This window comes from Protopterus annectens, chromosome 7.part0 (assembly GCF_019279795.1).
Source record: "Protopterus annectens isolate FY-2018-M chromosome 7.part0, PAN1.0, whole genome shotgun sequence".
Taxonomy (NCBI): domain Eukaryota; kingdom Metazoa; phylum Chordata; order Ceratodontiformes; family Protopteridae; genus Protopterus; species Protopterus annectens.
The window spans coordinates 1,979,370,970-1,979,390,549 of record NC_056739.1 but is presented as its reverse complement, the minus strand read 5'-3'; the positions used below and the strand labels follow the sequence as shown (position 1 = coordinate 1,979,390,549).

Here is a 19,580-nt window from a genome sequence, read left to right as displayed (position 1 = left end):
AAGGAAAAGGCAGTGGGGTAGAATCCATGATTGCAAAGTCATCCCCAGTGAAACAGTCGCTTCACAGCATAAACCAGTAGTTGCCACAATCAGCTGCAAGCAGTGGTCAGAGAAGGCTCTAAGGTCAGCAGAGACCAGGCTGAAGACCTGGAAGTTGACTGGAGAGAAAGTACAGCAGTTCAAGGAATTACTCAGGGCTCTAGCACCCCAAGAAGAGGAGGAAATAGGTGGAGTTGAAGAAGAGTGGCAGCCTAAAACAGCATGTGTTAGGACTACAGAAAAGATATGTGGCCGAGCCAGGTATGGAAATAAGGTACATAAGGAAAGCTGGTGGTGGAATGCAGAAGTGCAGGAAGTAATCAAAAGAAAGAAGGAGTGCAGGAAGAAGTGGGAGATTGAAAAGACTGACCAAGCTAGGAAGGACTACTGGTTGGCTAACAAAGAAACTAAGAAAGAAGTTGCAATAGCAAAGAATAGGGCATCAGAGGCACTCTATCAGCTTCTGGAAAGTGACTCAGTAAGGGGCACAAAGAAACTATACCAGGTTGCAAGGCAAAGACAGAAAGATAAAGAAGATAGTCAGACACCCTTCATAAGGGATGGCAGCAACAACCTGCTCACTAGTCCACAAGACATTAAAGGCAGATGGAAGGAGTATTTCCAGCAGCTTCTGAATGAAGAAAACCCCACAGAAGTGGTACTGCCCCAGAAACAGCCTACAATGAGAGTAGAAGAGGAGCCCAGCTTAGAAGAAGTAAGAGCAGCACTAAGGAAAATGAAGTCAGGGAAAGCAGCAGGCTCAGATGAAGTCACAGCAGATATGATAAAGATGCTGGGTGAGCTAGGGGAGAAATGGCTCCTGAGGGTACTAATTGCAGTGTGGAGAGAAAGGCATGTTCCAGATTACTGGAGAATAAGCATACTCGTGCCAGTGTACAAGAACAAAGGGGACATCCACAACTGTGGACAGTACAGAGGCATCAAACTCCTACCACATTGCATGACAGTTCTGGAGAAGGTGATTGATAAATGGATACGCAGAATAGTAGAATGTAAGATGGGAGATGAACAGTTCAGATTCAGATCAGGATGCAGCACAGTTGACCCGATGTTTGCATTGAGACAGATTCTTGAGAAGAAACTAGAGAAGAGGAGAGAGTCAAACTGGGCTTTCCTAGACTTGGAGAAAGCATATGACAAGGTCCCAAGAAAGCTGATCTGGGCAGTACTGCGGTGGTTTGAAGTCCCAGAAACATTGGTAGAATTAGTACAGGCTATGTACAAGGACCCAGTGACTCAAGTACGAACAGTGTTTGGCCTCACTGAGGGGTTCCCAGTGGGAGTGGGTGTACACCAGGGTTCAGCTCTGAGCCCACTGCTGTTCATACTGGTAATGGACTACATCAGCAAACAGGTTGGAGGGGTCAGAGCAACAAAGCTGCTGTATGCAGACGATGTGGCAGTACAGGCAGACTCTGATCTAGAACTTCAGCAAAGGATAGGAGAATGGAATGCAAATCTGAAGGCACATGGGATGAAACTAAGCACAGATAAGACAGTGGTAATGGAAGCAGATTGGGGAAATCAGAAGAAGCTGAGAATAGAGATAGATGGGAAGATAGTGGAACAGGTAAACGGCTTCAAGTATCTGGGGGGGTGGTTGAGGAGAAGGGTAGTCTGAATGAAGAGGTCAAAGCTAGAATCAGAGGGGCTGCAGCCAACTGGCATAGAGTATCAGGTGTAGTATATGACAGAAGAATGCCAAAGAAGCTGAAAAGTAAGGTGTACAAGATAGTGGTGCGACCAGTACTACTGTATGGTACAGAAACCTGGGCAGTAAAGGTAGAACAGTTGAAGAAGCTAGAGGTGATGGAAATGAAGTGCCTGAGAAAGGTGGTAGGATGCACACTGCGGGACAGGCGAATAAATGAGGACATAAGAGCAGAAGCCAAAGTAGCTCCAATTGCAGAAAAGATCAAAGAAGACAGATTACGATGGTATGGGCACATGTGTAGAAAAGCAGAACACAATCTGGTGAGAGAGATTTGGGACAGTCAGGAAGAAGGTAAGAGGAAACGAGGGCATCCAGCAAAGAGGTGGATGGATTGTGTGAAAGAAGATCTGCGACGGTCAGGCATGAGTGTTGAAGAAGGCAGGAGAGTGGCACTGAATCGAGAGAGTTGGCGACAGTTAATACGATACCCTGACCCCATGTAAATGGGAAAAAGGGGATGATGATGATGATTACTGTATTATTGCATTGTTTAGCCTGTTTCAACAAAAAAAAATACTATCTTGTTTGCTCGTTTCCCACCTTTTCTAGCCAGTCCATATCCCAGGCTCTGCTTGTCTCAGGACTTTATTTTCTGTGTTCAGAGCTATCCAGACCTTGCTGTGGTAGAGGGAAGTCCTACTGCCTACCAGTGGGACTGGTGAGCATTGTACTGCTATAGGAGTGGTTTCTAGCTCTGAAATTGTAATTTTATTAGCCTTTTTGGGCTGATTTCTATCCCTTTCAACTTTCTGGCTTAAAAACGCGTGTGTTTGCACATTTTTCACATCGTGCAGCACTGCAAGGCTACAGTTAAACTATTCCAGGTGCCAGAAAGTCTGCTCTTCAAATTTTCCCTTACAACTAGCTGGTTTCTCAGTAGTAGCGCTAAAATCTGAACCCTTGTGACTAGCACTTGCTCTAGGACCTGCTGGAAAGCACTAGGAAGCCTGCAACTGATACAAGCACTCAGCTCTCCTTGTCAATAAGGAGAAATTAATCATAGGCACTAAACAGCCTATAATTACAAAGTACCTTGCAAAGGTAAGGGAAAACAGCTCTTACACTTTACAAAAAAGCACCTAAACAGGCATGTCCAGGGGTCAGCTTCCGGTGATTTCTCCTGTCCACCTGGTGAATCTGGGCATACTGGGGCAATGCGACAACTCATGTACACAGACAATCCTCTCCTCCTACCACCCAACACTACAACCTGTGAGAGATGCACTTACATAGCCAAACTGGTAGCAAAGCTCTCTCCGGCCAAGATTGTGCTAGACAGTCAAGAGGAGAAGGTTAACACCTGCATTACACCTCAAGCAACTCATAGCCCTTCAAAACCCACACCATCAACACCCACACATAGCAGCACTAAACCCACATATGCGGAGGCCCTTAACATTAACCTGCCCAAGCAACAAGGAACTCCGAAACCAAAACGCAAACAAAAACCAGTCACAACCAAAGTGACACATAGCTCACAACACCAGTGTGCCACCCAACAACAGCCCATAAGGAAAGACAATGTACCCAACACTTTAGTCATATGTGACTCTATAGTCAGGCACACTGATGTCCCACTCAACAGGCTGAACAAGGAGAAAATTACAGTCAGCTGACTGTCGGGTGCCAGGATCTGCCACATAATGCATGCACTCAAGTCACTCCACAACAAGTACAAATACGACTCTGTCATTGTCCATGCTGGAGTGAATGACTTGAGAAGTACCTCCCTGGACTACATGAAAAGAGACATGGAAGAACTCTTGGATCATGTGACCCAGGCAGGTATGACCCTAGCCCTGAGTAGCATCCTGCCTTCGCACAGAATGATACCAAAGGATAAGGACAAAATGATTGACTTCAACAATTGGCTAAGCTTCTGGTGTCATTCAAAGGGGATCTAGTATTTGTCTGCCTGGGAAGACATGATCGACAAACCACAATGCTTTGTCAGAGATGGTCTGCACCTGTCACCCCTGGGATTCAGGTTACTAGCTAAAGCTTTTGCCACCCCTATAGTGCCTTTTTTAGGCAAGGTTCAAATGATAAAACCACCACCGTAACAGATACAAGCATGCAAAATCTGAAGTTAATGCTACTCAATGCTAGAAATCTAAACCTCAAAATGCACTCTCTCGAGGCACTCCTAAAAATGGAGAACATCGATATCTGTGCAGTAACTGAGACCTGGTTCAAGGCACCAGAGAGCACCCCTGCAATACCAGGCAACAATTCTTACCAAACTTTTCGGCCACAAAACCAAGACCGAAACACTAAAGGTGGAGGAGTGTCCATATTCACCAAGGATATTCACACCTCCAGGCTAGTTGCCCAACACAATGCATCTGAAATTCTCCAGGTGCAACTAACACTAGGTAAGACTGCAATCCAAATTGTAGCTTGCTACAGATCCCCCACCATGCTCCAAGATTCTCACTACACCTTTCTAAACATACTGGAAAATATTAAGATACAACCAAACACCCTAAAACTGGGTGATTTCAACTACCCTGCCATTAATTGGGAAAACTACTCGGTTACCAACTCCTTTTCCCAATGGTTCTTGGAATTCATAAATTCCAGCGCCCTGGATCAACTAATCCATTGTCCCACCAGGGGCTCCAATATCCTAGACCTGGCATTACCAACATGGGAGATAGATGCTCCACACCAGTGGTCACCACCTCATTGGTCAGGTCTGACCATAAGCAAATCACCCTTGACATCCACATCCCACCCCCACCCCCCAGTAAGGAAACCTCCTTAAAAAACTTCTCCAAAGCCAACTTCATGCTACTGAAGTCAGAAGTGACAAACTTCACAACACCCACACAGACAGGATCTGAAAGTTCGACTGCAGAATCCTACACTAAGGCACTGTACAAGCACATCCACTCGTGCATGAATCATGCCATCCCAAACAGAACCAAGATGCTCTTCTCCAAAAAAAGGAAGCCAATCTGGTGGTCCCCTGCTATAAACAAACTATACAACAGAAGGAAGAAACTGTTGCAGAAAAGAGGAAAATCCCAGGATGCAAAAAACTCCCTCACCAGCCTCAGTAAGAAGCTGAGATCCCTCATACAATCCTCAAAAGCTAGTTATGAAAATAAAATTGCCAAAGATTCCAAAGACAACCACAAGGCATTCTATAGTTATGTCAATAATCTAAATGGCAATGCTCAGATCTGCTCTGAGCTACAACAGAATGGCATTAAATATACTCATCACAAGGATATTGCCAATATCCTGGCAGATCGATTTAGTGCCAACTTCACCCCCTCTCACCCCCTAAAGGGCCCATCTCAATACCAAAAGATTGCCAAATTCCGATAATCACGGCCACACAGGTAGAAACTGCACTCTCCAAAGATAAGAATACAGCATCCATGGGACCAGATGACATCCCAGGCTGTGTACTACATGAACTACAAAATGAACTGGCACCTCACCTAAGTGTCATGTTTAATCATAGCCTCACCTCAGGCTTTGTGCCCACTGAGTGGTGTACAGCTACAGTTATCCCACTCCACAAGGGATGATCCACCTTGGATCCCGGGAACTACTGTCCCATCAGTCTGACAAGCCTGATCTGCAAGAGCATGGAACCCATTATCATGGAACTTATAAACAAAGACATTGGCAACCTTCAAACACTGGACCCCACCCAGTTTGGGTTTGTGAAGGGCCGATCTTGTCTCCTGAATCTGATTGACTTCTTTGAATCAGTCTCCAGAGCTGTGGACGAGGGTAAGGTAGTCCACACAGCCTATCTGGACCTCGCCAAGGCCTTCAACACCATCCCCCACTGTGAAATAATAGATAAACTTACTAAGCTGGGCATAAATCTCTACGTCACTCGATGGGTTGCCAACTGGCTTACTGATAGAACCCAGACTGTAAAAGTAGTTGACTCCAAATCCAGCTCCAGACAAGTGACAAGTGGAGTACCTCAAGGTTCAGTCCTGGGACCACTCTTGTTTGGCATCTACTTCTCTGAAATACAGGCCAATACTAAGGGACTCTGGCTAACAATGTTTGCAGATGATTGCAAACTGGGAGCCATTATTGAATCCCCAAATGATGTGGATATTCTACAAAAGAGCCTTACAGAAACAGATGCCTGGTGCCAGAGCCATGGGCTCAAGCTTAATGCCAAGAAAGGTATAGTTATCCCCTTTGGAAAATAACATGTACCCATGAATTACCACATAGGTGGCAGGACACTAAACATCGAAAGTGTGATGAGGGACTTAGGGGCACAGGTGGACAGTGGTCTCACTTTCGATAACCACATTGCCACAACAGTTAGGAAATCTTTCTATGTGGCACACCTCATCACTAAGGGCTTTTCATCCAGAAGAAATGAGGTCATTGTCCCACTGTACTCATCCCTCATTAGACCCATTATAGAGTATATTGCCCCGTTTGGTATGTATCTCACAAGACATCTGCAACAGCTGGAAAGGCCACAGAAATACCTCACTAAAAGAATCACAGGCCTAAAGCAGATGCCATATGCTGACCATCTAAAAAAACTCCAGCTATACTCTGTGGCATATCGTCTACTCAGAGGCGATCTCTGCTTAAAATACAAGGCCATGTCAAACCCTGAGCTGTTGGACATGCTCCACTTAAAGAAATCCCAATCCGTCAGAGCCACACGCTCCAGGGATCTAAACCTTATCATCACAATGAACAAAACATGCTGGAGGGATAGGTTCCTGACCCAGAGACTCCCCATACTCTGGAATAGACTGCCCATACATGTCAAGCAGAGCGCCTCATTGGCCATCTTCAAAAGGAACCTTGATGATTGGATGGGAGATAGGAAATTCACCCGAGGGATCATGTCAGTCGCCCTGCTAGACAGGGGCCCAGGGAAGTAAATATTGTGGGAATAAATATCTAGGGAATTGTTATGGCTAGGCTTGCATAGGCCTTAGGGCCGATAGACTAGTACTAACCTATGAACCTATGAATCAGTAGGACTAACTCTTAGCTTTGTCTTCTCAGGTTTGGTGGTTGGCTAGTTTCATCAAGTGGGCAGATAGTATCCCATTGAGGGCTTCCTTCCTACATTTGGGCAAAAAGGTGTATCTTTCTGTGATTTATGTCTAAGAGAAAGTGAAACTGTTCATGTGGGCAAGAAATTGCTTATAAAGATCACTACATGGCCTGTCTTTTTTGCTTGGAGGATGAACACAACATCTGGTTCTGCTCTGTCTGTAAATCTTTTACTTTCAAAACCCTTGGGATCAGACATAGTTCCTAACACTTTGAAAATCAAAAACTTAAGGCTTTGCTCCTTAAAGTCATTGAATAGGGTTCCTGTTCCTTGGACATCCAACCTCCAGTACCAAAGAAGAAAAGAGTTTCTAGAGCTATTTTTTTCCCTTTTCCAACACCCTCTTTGCCTTGCTTTAGATAGACTATTCTGTTGTTGTCATGTCTGAGCCCCCTGACCATACATCGGCTTATTTCAGTCTCCTGGCTTTGTTATTTGCAAAGCTTCTAAGAGCCAAGAAACAGGCATGCCCTCCAAGGCCACTCATATGTCTGCTTCTGGCAGGGGAGAACCACTTTTGCCGGGACAGTAGGAGGAGAAGTTAGATGTCCAGCCTTTACAGAACCATACTGAGGAATCAGATATCTGGCTAGAAGAATGGTGGAAGAGTGTCTTTTTTAATGAGACTCACTGAAGAGGGCTCATAACTTGGAGCATATGTCTGTTCCTTTGACTCCCTCTTCTAAGAGATCAAAAGAAGAGTGAGCTGCTTTTTTCCAAAGGTTTATTTAAAGCATCCCAGTCCCTTCAGTCAGGGTCTTCTTCACAGTCTAAAAAATAGGTTTCCCTCCCCTTTAGATTCTGATTCAAACTCTGATGTGCAAGAAGTGGTTTAGATTATGCCTGTCAGGTTTCTACCACATAAAATTGGGAATCTAAGTCAGAAGAAAGTATTTATTCTAATTCTCCATTGGAAGAATTATCCTTTTCAGATACAAATGAGAGAATGAAGGAGTTATTTAAGTGAGGATAAAAGGAAATTTCAGAGACCCATCAGTGATATTATGAATTATTGTCAGTAGATTCTCCACAACTAGTGGCTGTTTATCAAGTGTTATCAGCCTTGGAAGATACTTTTAATGCAACCAGCAGTGCAGATAGACAACCTCCAGCCCCAGGGAAATCTGACAAATTATACAAAGTCTGTCCTTCCCACAAATTCCTGTTTAGGAATCCTAGGGAAAATCCTTCTGTTATTATCCTCTCAAAGGCAACTACTTCTAAGCATCTCATACCTTACAATCCCATTCATTTAGATAAGGATGGCAGAGCCTTTGACATGTTTGAAAAGAAAGTGTACACTTATCCCACTTTAGCCTTCTGTACAGTTAACTGTCAAGTCTATATGTCAGAGTTAGTATAACCCTCTTTTAACAACATGAAATAAATTAATTGAACTTCATACCTCATACCTCATTGGCTAAGGTATCTTTAAACTCTGTACTTTAAGACTTTGCTTCTTAAAGTCATTGAGTAGTGTTCCTGTTCCTTGGATATCCACCCTCCTGACCCCAAGAAGAGAAGAGTTTCTAGAGGGTTTTTTTCCTATTCAAACACCTTTTTTGCTTTGGCTTTAGATAGACAACTCTGCTGCAGTCATGTCTGAGCCCTCTGGCTATCTTATTTTTTATTTTATTTATTTGCTGTTGGTTAACCAGGATAGTCCATTGGGCCAAGTGAACCCTTTTTCAATGGAGTCCTGGGGAGAAAAGCTTCATCAAAGATTACATGTTACAGAGATTTACAATTACATATCATACAAGACATAACAAGGTACAGAGGTTATAGTCAGTAAAGTTAAACAACAAAATATAAAAAATAGCAAAATAGAAACAAAATTATATCATATATATATCATCTCAAGTTAAAAAACACTTTCTCAAGATTTGCTTGGCTGCAAACACAAAATTTACCAGTGGATATTAAAGCAGAAATTTTGAATGCACCTCTGGATAAAGGAGTTTTGTTTGGATCCACCTCTACTAAGATTCTTAAGAAATGTGATGAGAAGGAAGGGGGTTGAGATAAGAAAAGGAAGAAACGGTAATTAGTGTAAGCGGGAACACAGTCTGAAACATGCTTGTTAGCAAGGCTAACCTTAATTTTAGAACAGGCCAATTCCTGTGGGTGCAGCTATCAGTTTGGGCCAATTGCTCTTATCTGGAGGGGAAAACATTTTTTTTTGAAAATTTGCTTATTTATGTGTGTTTGTTGTAACTTAAAAGGGGATGCAGAGGGTTCCAAAATCTATTTCTTTTTTGCTTGAGTGTTTTCATTGAATAATAAGTCTTTAAAAGTATGACAAAGATTCAATTGGAGATGAGAAGAAGCAACTACATAGGATATCAACCTGTCAAAGTCTGCATGTAATTAAAAGTTAGAAATATACATTCAAAAGCACTGTCATATACAATAGGTGAGAGTAACAGCTTTCTATCATATTGTCTACTCTCTCCTTATTATCATGGAATATTAATGGCAATATTGGTATAGGGAAAAAACACAATGCACTATATCATATTAAGAGGTGTGGGGTGAAAATAGAATGTTATAGTTAACTTATTTGGATAGAAATGAGCATGTGAATTTGCTAAAGAAAGGACTTCACTCTAGACATTCAAAAGAATATCAGAGACAGAGGAAAGGGGAGTAATAATACTGATTGCTAGAGGGGCTCCAGTAGTGACAGAATATAAAAATAAAGATAATGATGGTAGATTTGTGGTAGTAAGGGGTATTATTAATAAAGAAGGAGAATTACATTGACATCTATTTATATCCCACATATAACTGCTTTTAAGGAGGTTAAGAGAATTTGGGGAGAAATAATTATCTTTTAGCAGTGAACATTATTTTTAGTTGGGATTAGAACCTGATTTGCAAATAGTGAGGATGTATCAAGGGGCCAAAGAAGGGAAAATAAAAGAAAAGAGGTTAGATTTCTGAAGAAATTTAAGATTATTTGGTATGAAAGATATTAATTCAGTAGTAGGAACTGAGAATTTACATCTTATTCTCCAAAGTACAAAAATCGGCTAGACCAGATAGAAATATTATGTTATAGTAACGTGTATTTAACTGAAAGCTTTGACATATATCCAGTAACTATTTCAGATCATGCAATAAGAAAAAACTAAAATAAAGATGCAAGTTAATGAAGTGAAAATGAGACACTGGTCTTTCTCACTTACAAGACCTAAGTCATCACTGGAATGGAGAAATAACATATTACCAATAAGGATGACTGAAAGTAGGGGTATTGAAAGTAGTCAAGGTGGGTGTAATTTACTGGAGAAAAATTAGAAAAGGAACCAAAGTTGTAGGAGCAAATAATTTAGAGAGGGAAAGGTAATAGAGCAGGATGAGGCTATGCCGAAGTTTGCATGGCAGGTTAGAGATTATTTCTCCTAGCCAGGGAGTGATATAGTTTAGGCAAAGAAAGGGACAGGGGGCTTATTCAGTAAATGACTTACTAAGCTACTGTTTTTGGCTGAGTCTAGAACAAAAGTTGCTGTTAAAGAAGGGGGTAATTAGAAGGACATGTAAAATATTGCATGATAACTATAAGAATCAATCAGAAGAGGTTAGAAAAAGATTGAGAAGAGAGAATGGAAAGGAAATATACAAAGGGACAGTGGGAGGACATCTATACAGTTCTCAGGAATGCAACAAGGTCCAGAAAGTTTAAGATTTTTATTTGGAAGTATTTGTTGGCCAACATGACCAAATCACCTAGCGCAATAGAGAACAGATTACGGTGGTTTGGGAACATGTGTAGAAAAGCAGAAGACAGTCTGGTGAGGAAGATTTGGGACAGACAGAAAGAAGGTAAGAGAAAGTGAGGAGGTCCAGCAAAGCAGTGGATGGGTTGTGTGAAAGAAGATTTGCAACAGTCAGGCATGAGTGTTGAAGAAGACAGGAGTGTGGCACTGAATTGTGAGAGTTGGCGACACTTAACACGATACCCCGATCCCATGTAGAAAAATGGGAAAAAGAGGGCTGATGATGGTGTTGATGATGATTTGTGGGTCACTGTCAGAATGTGGAATATTCATAACAGCAAACCCAAAAGATCAAAAAGGCACAACATCAAAGTGCCCCAAAACCGAAAATGAAAACATTGACTATAAAAGCTTTTGACAGGGGACAAGTCCCCTACACCCCACCCCCTCCATGTGGTGGGCTGCATCTTCCACATCCCCTGCTATTTATATATGCCAGCTGAAAGATTGCACTGTAGCTGGGAATGGGCAAAACCTCAAACCCAGCTGTAAAGTGATCTCGCACAATATTTCACTTGCACAGTTTGATCTTTTCAGTTTTGGTGTTACTTCACCTCAATTTTGTGCCTTTTTAACCTTCTGGGTTCACTGTCATGAATGTCATTATTATGATCATTCAACTTTTTAACTGGGACCCGTATTTGCATAGGTATTTTTGTACCACAAGCAGACTTAGAGAATGTTTCCTTTGTCAGACAGCAAATGCTGAGGTACTTATCAAGGAAATTATTCTCCTGAGTTGTTATATAGGATCTGAATTACCTACACATAACAAGGACTTAATAAGTTTAATGCTATTGGCTGTAAAAAAATGCACTTACTAAGAAAAGGGAAATCTAAGTCTAAAGCAACTGTAACTGAAGTACAAAATATTATAAAGAAGATAAATAAAATGGAAGGTGGATATTTAATAAATACATTAAAAAAAGGAAATTTGATACAAGGGATCAGACAGATTTTTTCAATCCCCTATCCCCAAACATTACAGGAGTTTCCCTTTTAACCCACAGTTCTTTTATAGAAAGTCTTTTAAGCAACACCAACCAAATATAAGTTAAAAAAATTAAAATGCAGTGGCAGGACAGTTCAAAAAAGATAGGAGGAGCTTCTGAAGTCCAGGGGTGGTCGAAGAAAGCAAATTGACTATGCCCACCATCATTTTCCATCCCTTCCTCACCCTGGCAACACTCTAATTGTTTCTTAAAAGCTGTCAGGTCATCTGTCCTTTGGCACCAGGCTACGTAAAACTCTTAGGTTCTAAGAATAATCATGAGGGGGATACAGATGACAGTGGGACTCACAACCCCCCATTCCAAAGAATCCCACCCCATCCTATCAACCATACCTCCCACTTTCCTCCTCTTGTAGATCATATGCTTTCTTAGGAAGCAATAGAACCTGACCTAGTGGACCACATAGGAGAAGGAAGACTTTATTCAGTGTTTATTGGTACCCAGGAAAGAGGGAACCTGGAAACATGTGTTGGACCTCCCATTTATAAAACCACAGATTATGACTCCAAAATTCAGTATGTTCTTTCTACAATTTGTTACTGCTCATTCCTCATATGAACTTTCTAGTTACCATAGCCATAAAAGATGCCAACCATCACATTCCAAGTCACAAAAACTCAGATGTATTTTGAAGTTTTTCTGTAAATGGTTCACATTTTCAGTTTTCTGCTTTGCCTTTTGGGTTTTCCACAACTTTGAGTATGTTTACAAGTATCTAGTTCCAGTAGCAGTCTATTGCAGGTTGCAGGGCAATCATTTTTCACTTATTTAGATAATTGTCTTATCTTTGCAGCCTCTTTTTAAGGCTGAGAAGAATCTTTTCTCTTTGTTGAGAATCTTCTTTGCAATGCAGGGTTTCAGTTAAACCTAGAAAAATCATTTTGCGGTCCACCTATCAAGACTGTCTTTCTAGGCTGTCTCATAGATATATCTGTCATGATAACCTTTCTCCCTCAGGACAAAGTGAACTTTTACAGAGAGTAATTCCTGATATTTTCCCTCCAAAATCTCACAACAGCAAAGGGCTATCTTAACAATTCTCATGATTCCTAAAACTAGGTTACACATAAGGAAAAATTTGGTAATTCCTTACATTAGTCTGGACTCATGACCAGCACCCCTACTGCTTCCAAATTCTAGTCATGTATTTTGTCAAAACAGAACTTTGCTGGTAGGTGGGTCATTTATTCCTCAACCCTGGTCTCCCTTTCGCCCTCCCCCCATCCCTATTCAGTGTGTAGTCACAGATGCATTAAACTTTGCATGGGGAGCAGTGTTGAAAAGGGTGAAAGTACAGCATCTTTGGAACCATCAGAAGAGAAAGAAAATGCTCTCAGAACTCTGATTCATCTGTGGCTTCCATGACCTGTGTTAATCATCCCAGACAGCACCACAACCATGTGGTACCTAATCAAACTGGAGAGGAGGGGGTACCATATCTTAGCCCTTTGCAGATTAATACTAACCTGAGAACTTGCTTTGCAGCCCAGTCTATATCTGGAGTCTATTAACATTCCATCAAAGCAGTATTTTGTGGCAGACATGCAGAACATGACCAGGTCAGCCCCCTCCCCCTTTTTTTCTGGGGCAGCAAGGAGTACTGGGACAAAAATTGATGCACAGTAATTTGTGTCATTTCTTGGCTTGCATTTTTTTATATAAGAAAAATATGTCAGAAGTGTAAGCTACATTACAGAGGTACAAATCAGTACATGTCATAACGGCATTTGTATCAAAAATGGGTACTTTTCCGTTATTGGGGCAACATGTCTAATGAGCAGTTGGAATCTACAGTTTTCGGATGTTACCATTGTCACCTTCCAAGGGTTTTAGATAAGTAATTCAATGCCAAATCTGAACAAGTTATGTGTTGTAAGCACTTCACCGAAAAGATGTAGATACCAATTTTCTGGTCCTATTAACAAGCGAAAGGCCCCAAGGCGAAATAAAGTCCGTTTATGTAAATAAAGTCTGCATGAGTACGCCTTTGTAAATTTTCACCACAGGACAGTGTCAACACTGTAACCACAAAATCCGATCAAAATATGTATCTGTATTCCTTTCTAAAGTGCTCTTAAAGTACGTTTTGATGTGCTATCTGTTATTTTAGGAAGTACAACACAACATATGTAAAACCTAAAAGTAAATGTGCTTTTACTAACTATAAATTGCAACTTTCCCAAATGCCAAACTGACCTTGAATTGCAAAAATTAAAACCTACACATTTACCCAGTAGTTGCATACTAAAGCGGTCATCTCCTACACATATACTCATTTGGTATGGTATTGGAGTTTGTTGATGGTGTAATGAGAGTGGTACTTTTAAGATAACGGTGGAACTGCAAGTTTTTATAGTGCCGGTATTTTTAAATGTCATTTGCATAAACGTAGCTTTATATTATAGTTTCTGTATTGCACATCTCATTATTCACAAAATATGTTGTGTCTGAGGTGACTGTCATGAAATGAAAATTACTTTCTATTGGAAATCGAAAATCTTTGTCTTCTTGCTTAGTTGGATAATAACCTTTTTTGGTTGACTGATGCCTTGTGTCTTTTAAGCATTTGCTTTTGTATGACGCTGTAACAAAAAAGATTGTCGAACTGAATGTTTATTAAACTGAAGGTGTAATCATGTGTGTAGTGTTCGCAAAACCTGTCTGTCACATACACCAGGACATTTCTAAACTTGATTTGTACATGGTGTGGAAGCACTGCAAAACTTATTGGGAGACCTTTATTACAGTAGGGATGTTAGCAGAGGAATAGGCAGTGGGTGCCATCATTCAGTTAGTCTTCAAACAAATGAATAGTTGACTAAAGTAAGCACTTCAGCGGAAAGATGTAGATAAGATTCAAAGTGCTAATTAGACCTGTTGTCCCGATAACAGAAAAGTATCCAAAAATGTGTTATATCCAACAGTTGTGTGTAAGTCTTAATACCACTGAAAAGAGCAAACACAGCAGTGGCATCTAAGTGGTTGATTGTCATAATGGTTAAGGTGTTTACCTTATAAACACAAGTTGCAAGGTTTGATTCTCATATGAGGTAATTGGCTAGACTTAAAATGGCCCACAAGGGCAGTTTGCCTAGTACTAATCTATGAACTTAGAGTATTTCGCTTTGTACTTTTTCAGTACTTGAACCACAAAGTCATCAGTATAAAAATACAATTTGTGTGAAACTGGAATAATTTGTTGGCTTAAATTCCAAGGACTTCCAAATACATGCATCTGGTGCATTTCTCCCCGGGCCTCCGCTGAAAACAGGCTCTGTGGAACCTAGTCGGACTTTCCCGGTCAACAAATGATAAATAAATAAAAATAAAAAAAATAAAAAATGTAATTAGTTAAACAGTAACAGAATTGGGAACATTCTGGATGAAGTTTAATTTTATCATTTCTGTCATAGTGCTTTCTGCTAAAAAAAAATCACTGTGAACCATAGATCAGGTTAATGTTTTCTGTTCCAGTGTTGAAACTATTTATATTTATTTATGTTTTTGCAGGAGAAACTTTCTATCACACACCATGGAGAGAGATCTCTGCAGAGCTTCTGTCACTGGCAGCATGAAGAGTATGGAGGTGGAAAATATCTTGGAAATAACCAGGTCCCCGGAGGGAAGGATGATGCTACCCCTGTGGATACTGCTGTCTTTGTTACCAGGTACTTTCACCTGCTGTAGGGAAGTTTACTCATCATTACTGAAGTATATGGCACACAGTTAGTGTTCACTGATATGCAGCTTTTATAGTGTCAGACTTTGGCAGTTTTCTTCTGTCTGTTACTTTGTTTTTTCTTAGCAAATAACCACTTGAGGCTCAAATAACAGTTTTCAGACACAAGTACAAAGTATATTAAAATATGATAAAGGCTTAGTGCCTGCTGCATCAAAGAGGGAAGGTTAATACTGAGGTAAGGAAAAGTTAAGGCTCTTAGCATACTTTTTTTATGATGCCACTACAGTGGACCCTCACGTTTGAGTTGTGTGGGATATAGAAATCTGCAGATATATTTCCTGGAAATGTCAACTTAACTTCTAAAATTACTTCATATGTTCTTATATGAATGTAGTAGAATTCAGAAAACTAACTGTATATCAATCAGGCAGCTGCATTCTGTGGATTATGTAAAGTACTTGTGAGTTTTTCTCAGAATATGGAAATAAACGGATGATGATTTCTCTTTGATCATTTATCCTTGGATAACATTTTGCATTTGGAATGTCTGAGTGACAGTACTATTTGACACTAAATAGAATTTCCTGAAATTTCACAGAAAACTTTTCTGATGGGAGTGAGAAATTCTGAAAAGGAAAGCCTACACATTTCAGTGATTTAAAGGCTTTTGGAATCATATATGCATAACACTACTTTAGCCTATATCTTGTACAAAATAACAAAAATGTTTTGTTGTTGGAGTAGCCTTTCATTACCTCACCAGTCCCCTTCAGTGTCAGTCCCCTCTGTTTTCCTGTATACATACCACTTACACCATACCCCTCCTCTATGAGGACTTTTGCATTCTATGTGCTAACCCCCCTACCCCCCCCCCCAAAGGGCACACCCATCCATCCTTGTCAGCTCCATCACTCTTCCAAGCCACCAATTAAACCTGGGTCACATGGGCTATAATCAGGAGATTCTCCCTGTGTGCTGCCAGAGCTGGGAAGCTTGGCTGTCTCAGAGTATCAGACATATAATCCTCAGTGACAATTTTAAGTGCTAACTAGCATTCCCTGTTCACTCGGTTTTCTTGTGTTTGTTCCCTGCAGTTTCGTACCAGCACTACAAAAATATAAATTGATAAAGTGGTTTTAAAGGATCTTTGCAAAGTGTTTTGATGCTCTCCTGATGGGCTGTGCCTTAAGAATAAAGCAGAAGTGAACAGAACAAAATGGAGTAGACAAGAACAGAAGAAAAGTTAAGAGTAAAACATTATAAATATACTGCATCCAACAAACATGGGTTTAATAGCTCACAACTTTTTTTGCATGAGGTGTTGCCATGATTATTTCTCTTGGTGACATTGTTTCTGTGTCAATACTGAAAATAACACGTAGTGTTTCATTGTATTGAGTGGTCTATAACAAGATGCTTCATGACTGCTTTTTGGCTGAGTATATTTTCTGCACTAATTACATTTCTTTTCTATATGATCCCACATTCGGGGATGCCCATGTGCTCATACCGACATATGCTATGCCCCTCAGGCTACTTTCCAAGAAACCCCTTGTTACTGACAAGCAATTTCCTGCACATGAAGACATAACAATGTAGATGTGACACTTAGCATTATTAAAGAAGACTTGCTTATCTTACAGGGAGCTGTCACAGCCATGGCTTGTCAGAGCGGACACCCATCCTTACGAGGGTGGAGTAAAGGTATTCTTGACCCATCAATGAATGTTTATTTATAGGTCAGCTGGCAGGGTAAGAATATATCTGTTATAGCTTTAACAGTATGGGCCCTGGGGTTTGGGTCTTTTTTTATATATTTTTTTTCACATCTGTTAACTGAGTAGGCTCACTGGACACAAGAGCATTGTCTGGTCAGATGACTTTCCCAGTCACACACTAGGCAAATTGGTTGTGTTTAGTCCCAAGCAATAATCACAGGATAGAAGGAGCTACAATTCTTTCCCGCACAAACATTATTCTCCATGTTTTATTTCCTGGAATTCCATTCATTTCTATATAGTTTGCTTCTTCCCTTTTCTAACAATCCATTCCCCATTTCTTTTGTCTCTTTTAAAAGATTCAGTACATCAATTACAGCCAGTTTAGATTTTGATTTCAGTTTTCTAATAATTCTGTTTTTGGCAGCCAGTACCATTAGACTTAGTAAGTCCTCACAATGTGTGGGAAATTCACATTCAGTGTCCTAGCTAAAACAAATAATTTTCTTAATGAAATCCATTTGCTCCCCAAATAGTTCTGACAAATTTCTCTGTAAGGAATTTTTTAAATCTACAAACTGATTACATTCTGAAAAATACATGTTCCCATTTATGTTTCTCTGTTCCATCATACCTCCAGCATTTTCTAGTTACATGAGGAAAAATTCTCTGATGTTCGCTTGGGGTATAGAAATACCTGTGGAAAAATTTCCAAGAAAAACCCTAAACCTTCTGGACTTTGCTGTATACTTTGTAGCTATATAGATGTCCTCCCATTGTTCTCTTGTATATTGCCTTTCCATTCTTTCTTCCCAATCTTTTCTAATCTCCTCTGATTGATTCTTATATTTATTATGAGTACATTATATGCTGTACTAATTATCCCTTTTTAACAGTAGCTTGTTTTTAAGACTCAGTTAAAAACTCTACCAGAGCTGGTGTTTCACTTAACTCCGCCAAATACTTTCTAGTTATATGTGCTCTGCTATAAATCTCTGGTATGGAGGGAAGTATTTAACTTGAAGTCCAAAAGTCTGTTTGACCTTGTGATGCCCGTGCACTGGGCCAACAATCAAAGGACCTCAATCCTCACCATTAACACCAATGAGGGGCGTCCACATTGGGAAGGATAACAAATACACACACAGTAAAGTACAACTTCCTTTAAGAGCACACAGAGATCACAGAGATCACAGTCAGTCTGGGGCTGGTTTCTCCCTTTCTCTACAGATTCTCAATAAGACTCCCCAATGGCACAGCTATAGGGTACAGATAGCCTAGTGGTCAAGCTAAAGCCTCCAGCACCCTCTCTGTCCCACCAGTGCTTCATGTCCCTGTCCAAGTAGCTGACACACACACACACTTTGCAATAAGAGTTATATACAACCACACAGACACTCCTGGGGAAGACTGGCACAGGTTCTCCAGCTATGCCCCTTCCTGCCAGTCTATACGGTAGTACCAGCTACCACCAGCCACTAATATCAGCTACTAAAAAGGCCCTTTCCAAAGGGTGTCCAATTATTACTGTGCAATATTATTATTCAAATAGTAAGTGTGACCCAGGGCTAAAGCTATTGGAGTGGCTTGGACAGTATCACTATATATGTGCAATGTACTCTAGAGCTTAAATTATCTCTGCACAAAACAGCCACAGTTGAAAGGTTTAAAATATTTAATAATAAATAATAAAAGCATAAGACAATACTTCTTACTACACAGTGCTAGTCAAGAATTCGGACATCACAAGAAAATGACTAAAATAATACTGTAGAGTAGTTCTGACATAAATATAGAAAACAGCTAGACTAAGTTTACTATTTCCTATCTTTTCCTAAGAGCAATCACAGTAGAACAAAAGGAGAGCACTGGTGAGTTGTTGTCAGCTTTAGACAAAATCCAAAATGCTCTTCCTCTGTCTCTGGGAAAGTCTTTAAATTGATAATACATCCTGCTGACTCATTTTAGATTACATCATTCTTAACAATTACCTGGCTTCCCAGGCTAACAAAAACTCAGAGTTTAACATAGCTTTGATCTTGTACCTGGTCAGGAAACCACAGTAATTAAAGACATTATATATGTAAAATCTAGCAATTAACCCTGGTCTCAAAACAATAGAAAGAACCTGCTGGTTCAGACATCACGGGTCCGAGTTTGAGATCAAACAGTCTTGCAATTATTGATTTATCAGCTTTCTTCCAGCAGAGTGCACTGTTGTTACATTTTTCACGTTCAGCATTTAATACAATTTTCTTCTGTTTAAGAGAACAAGCCTGTGGCTTATATTAATATTTACAAATGTCAGAATTATCTGCAAAATTCTATCTAGCTAGGCTGGCAGCCTTCACAGACCTCATCCCACTCTATTGCCCTTGTCTCCCTACTTACTTACTCTGAATGCCTTCATTCCATTGCTAATTTTATCCAGTAAATTCTAGCTCCCTCTTGCCTATTTCTATACCCATTCTTGCAGTCTTTCCTATTGCTAGAATCTTCTATCTCCATTCTTATTTGGGCTTATTTCTTAGAATATTGTCTAC

The 19,580-nt window shown here is 40.4% G+C and overlaps 1 protein-coding gene across 2 annotated transcripts in view; it reads left to right on the top strand.

Annotated features, from left to right (window-relative positions):
- Positions 1-19,580, top strand: part of ADAMTS17 (ADAM metallopeptidase with thrombospondin type 1 motif 17) — a 3,302,852-nt gene that overhangs the window by 714,340 nt on the left and 2,568,932 nt on the right. For both annotated transcript variants that reach the window (XM_044078403.1, XM_044078402.1), the window contains exon 6: positions 15,148-15,305. In XM_044078403.1, the coding sequence (XP_043934338.1) occupies positions 15,148-15,305 (158 nt within the window). The remainder of the gene's footprint in view (positions 1-15,147; positions 15,306-19,580) is intronic.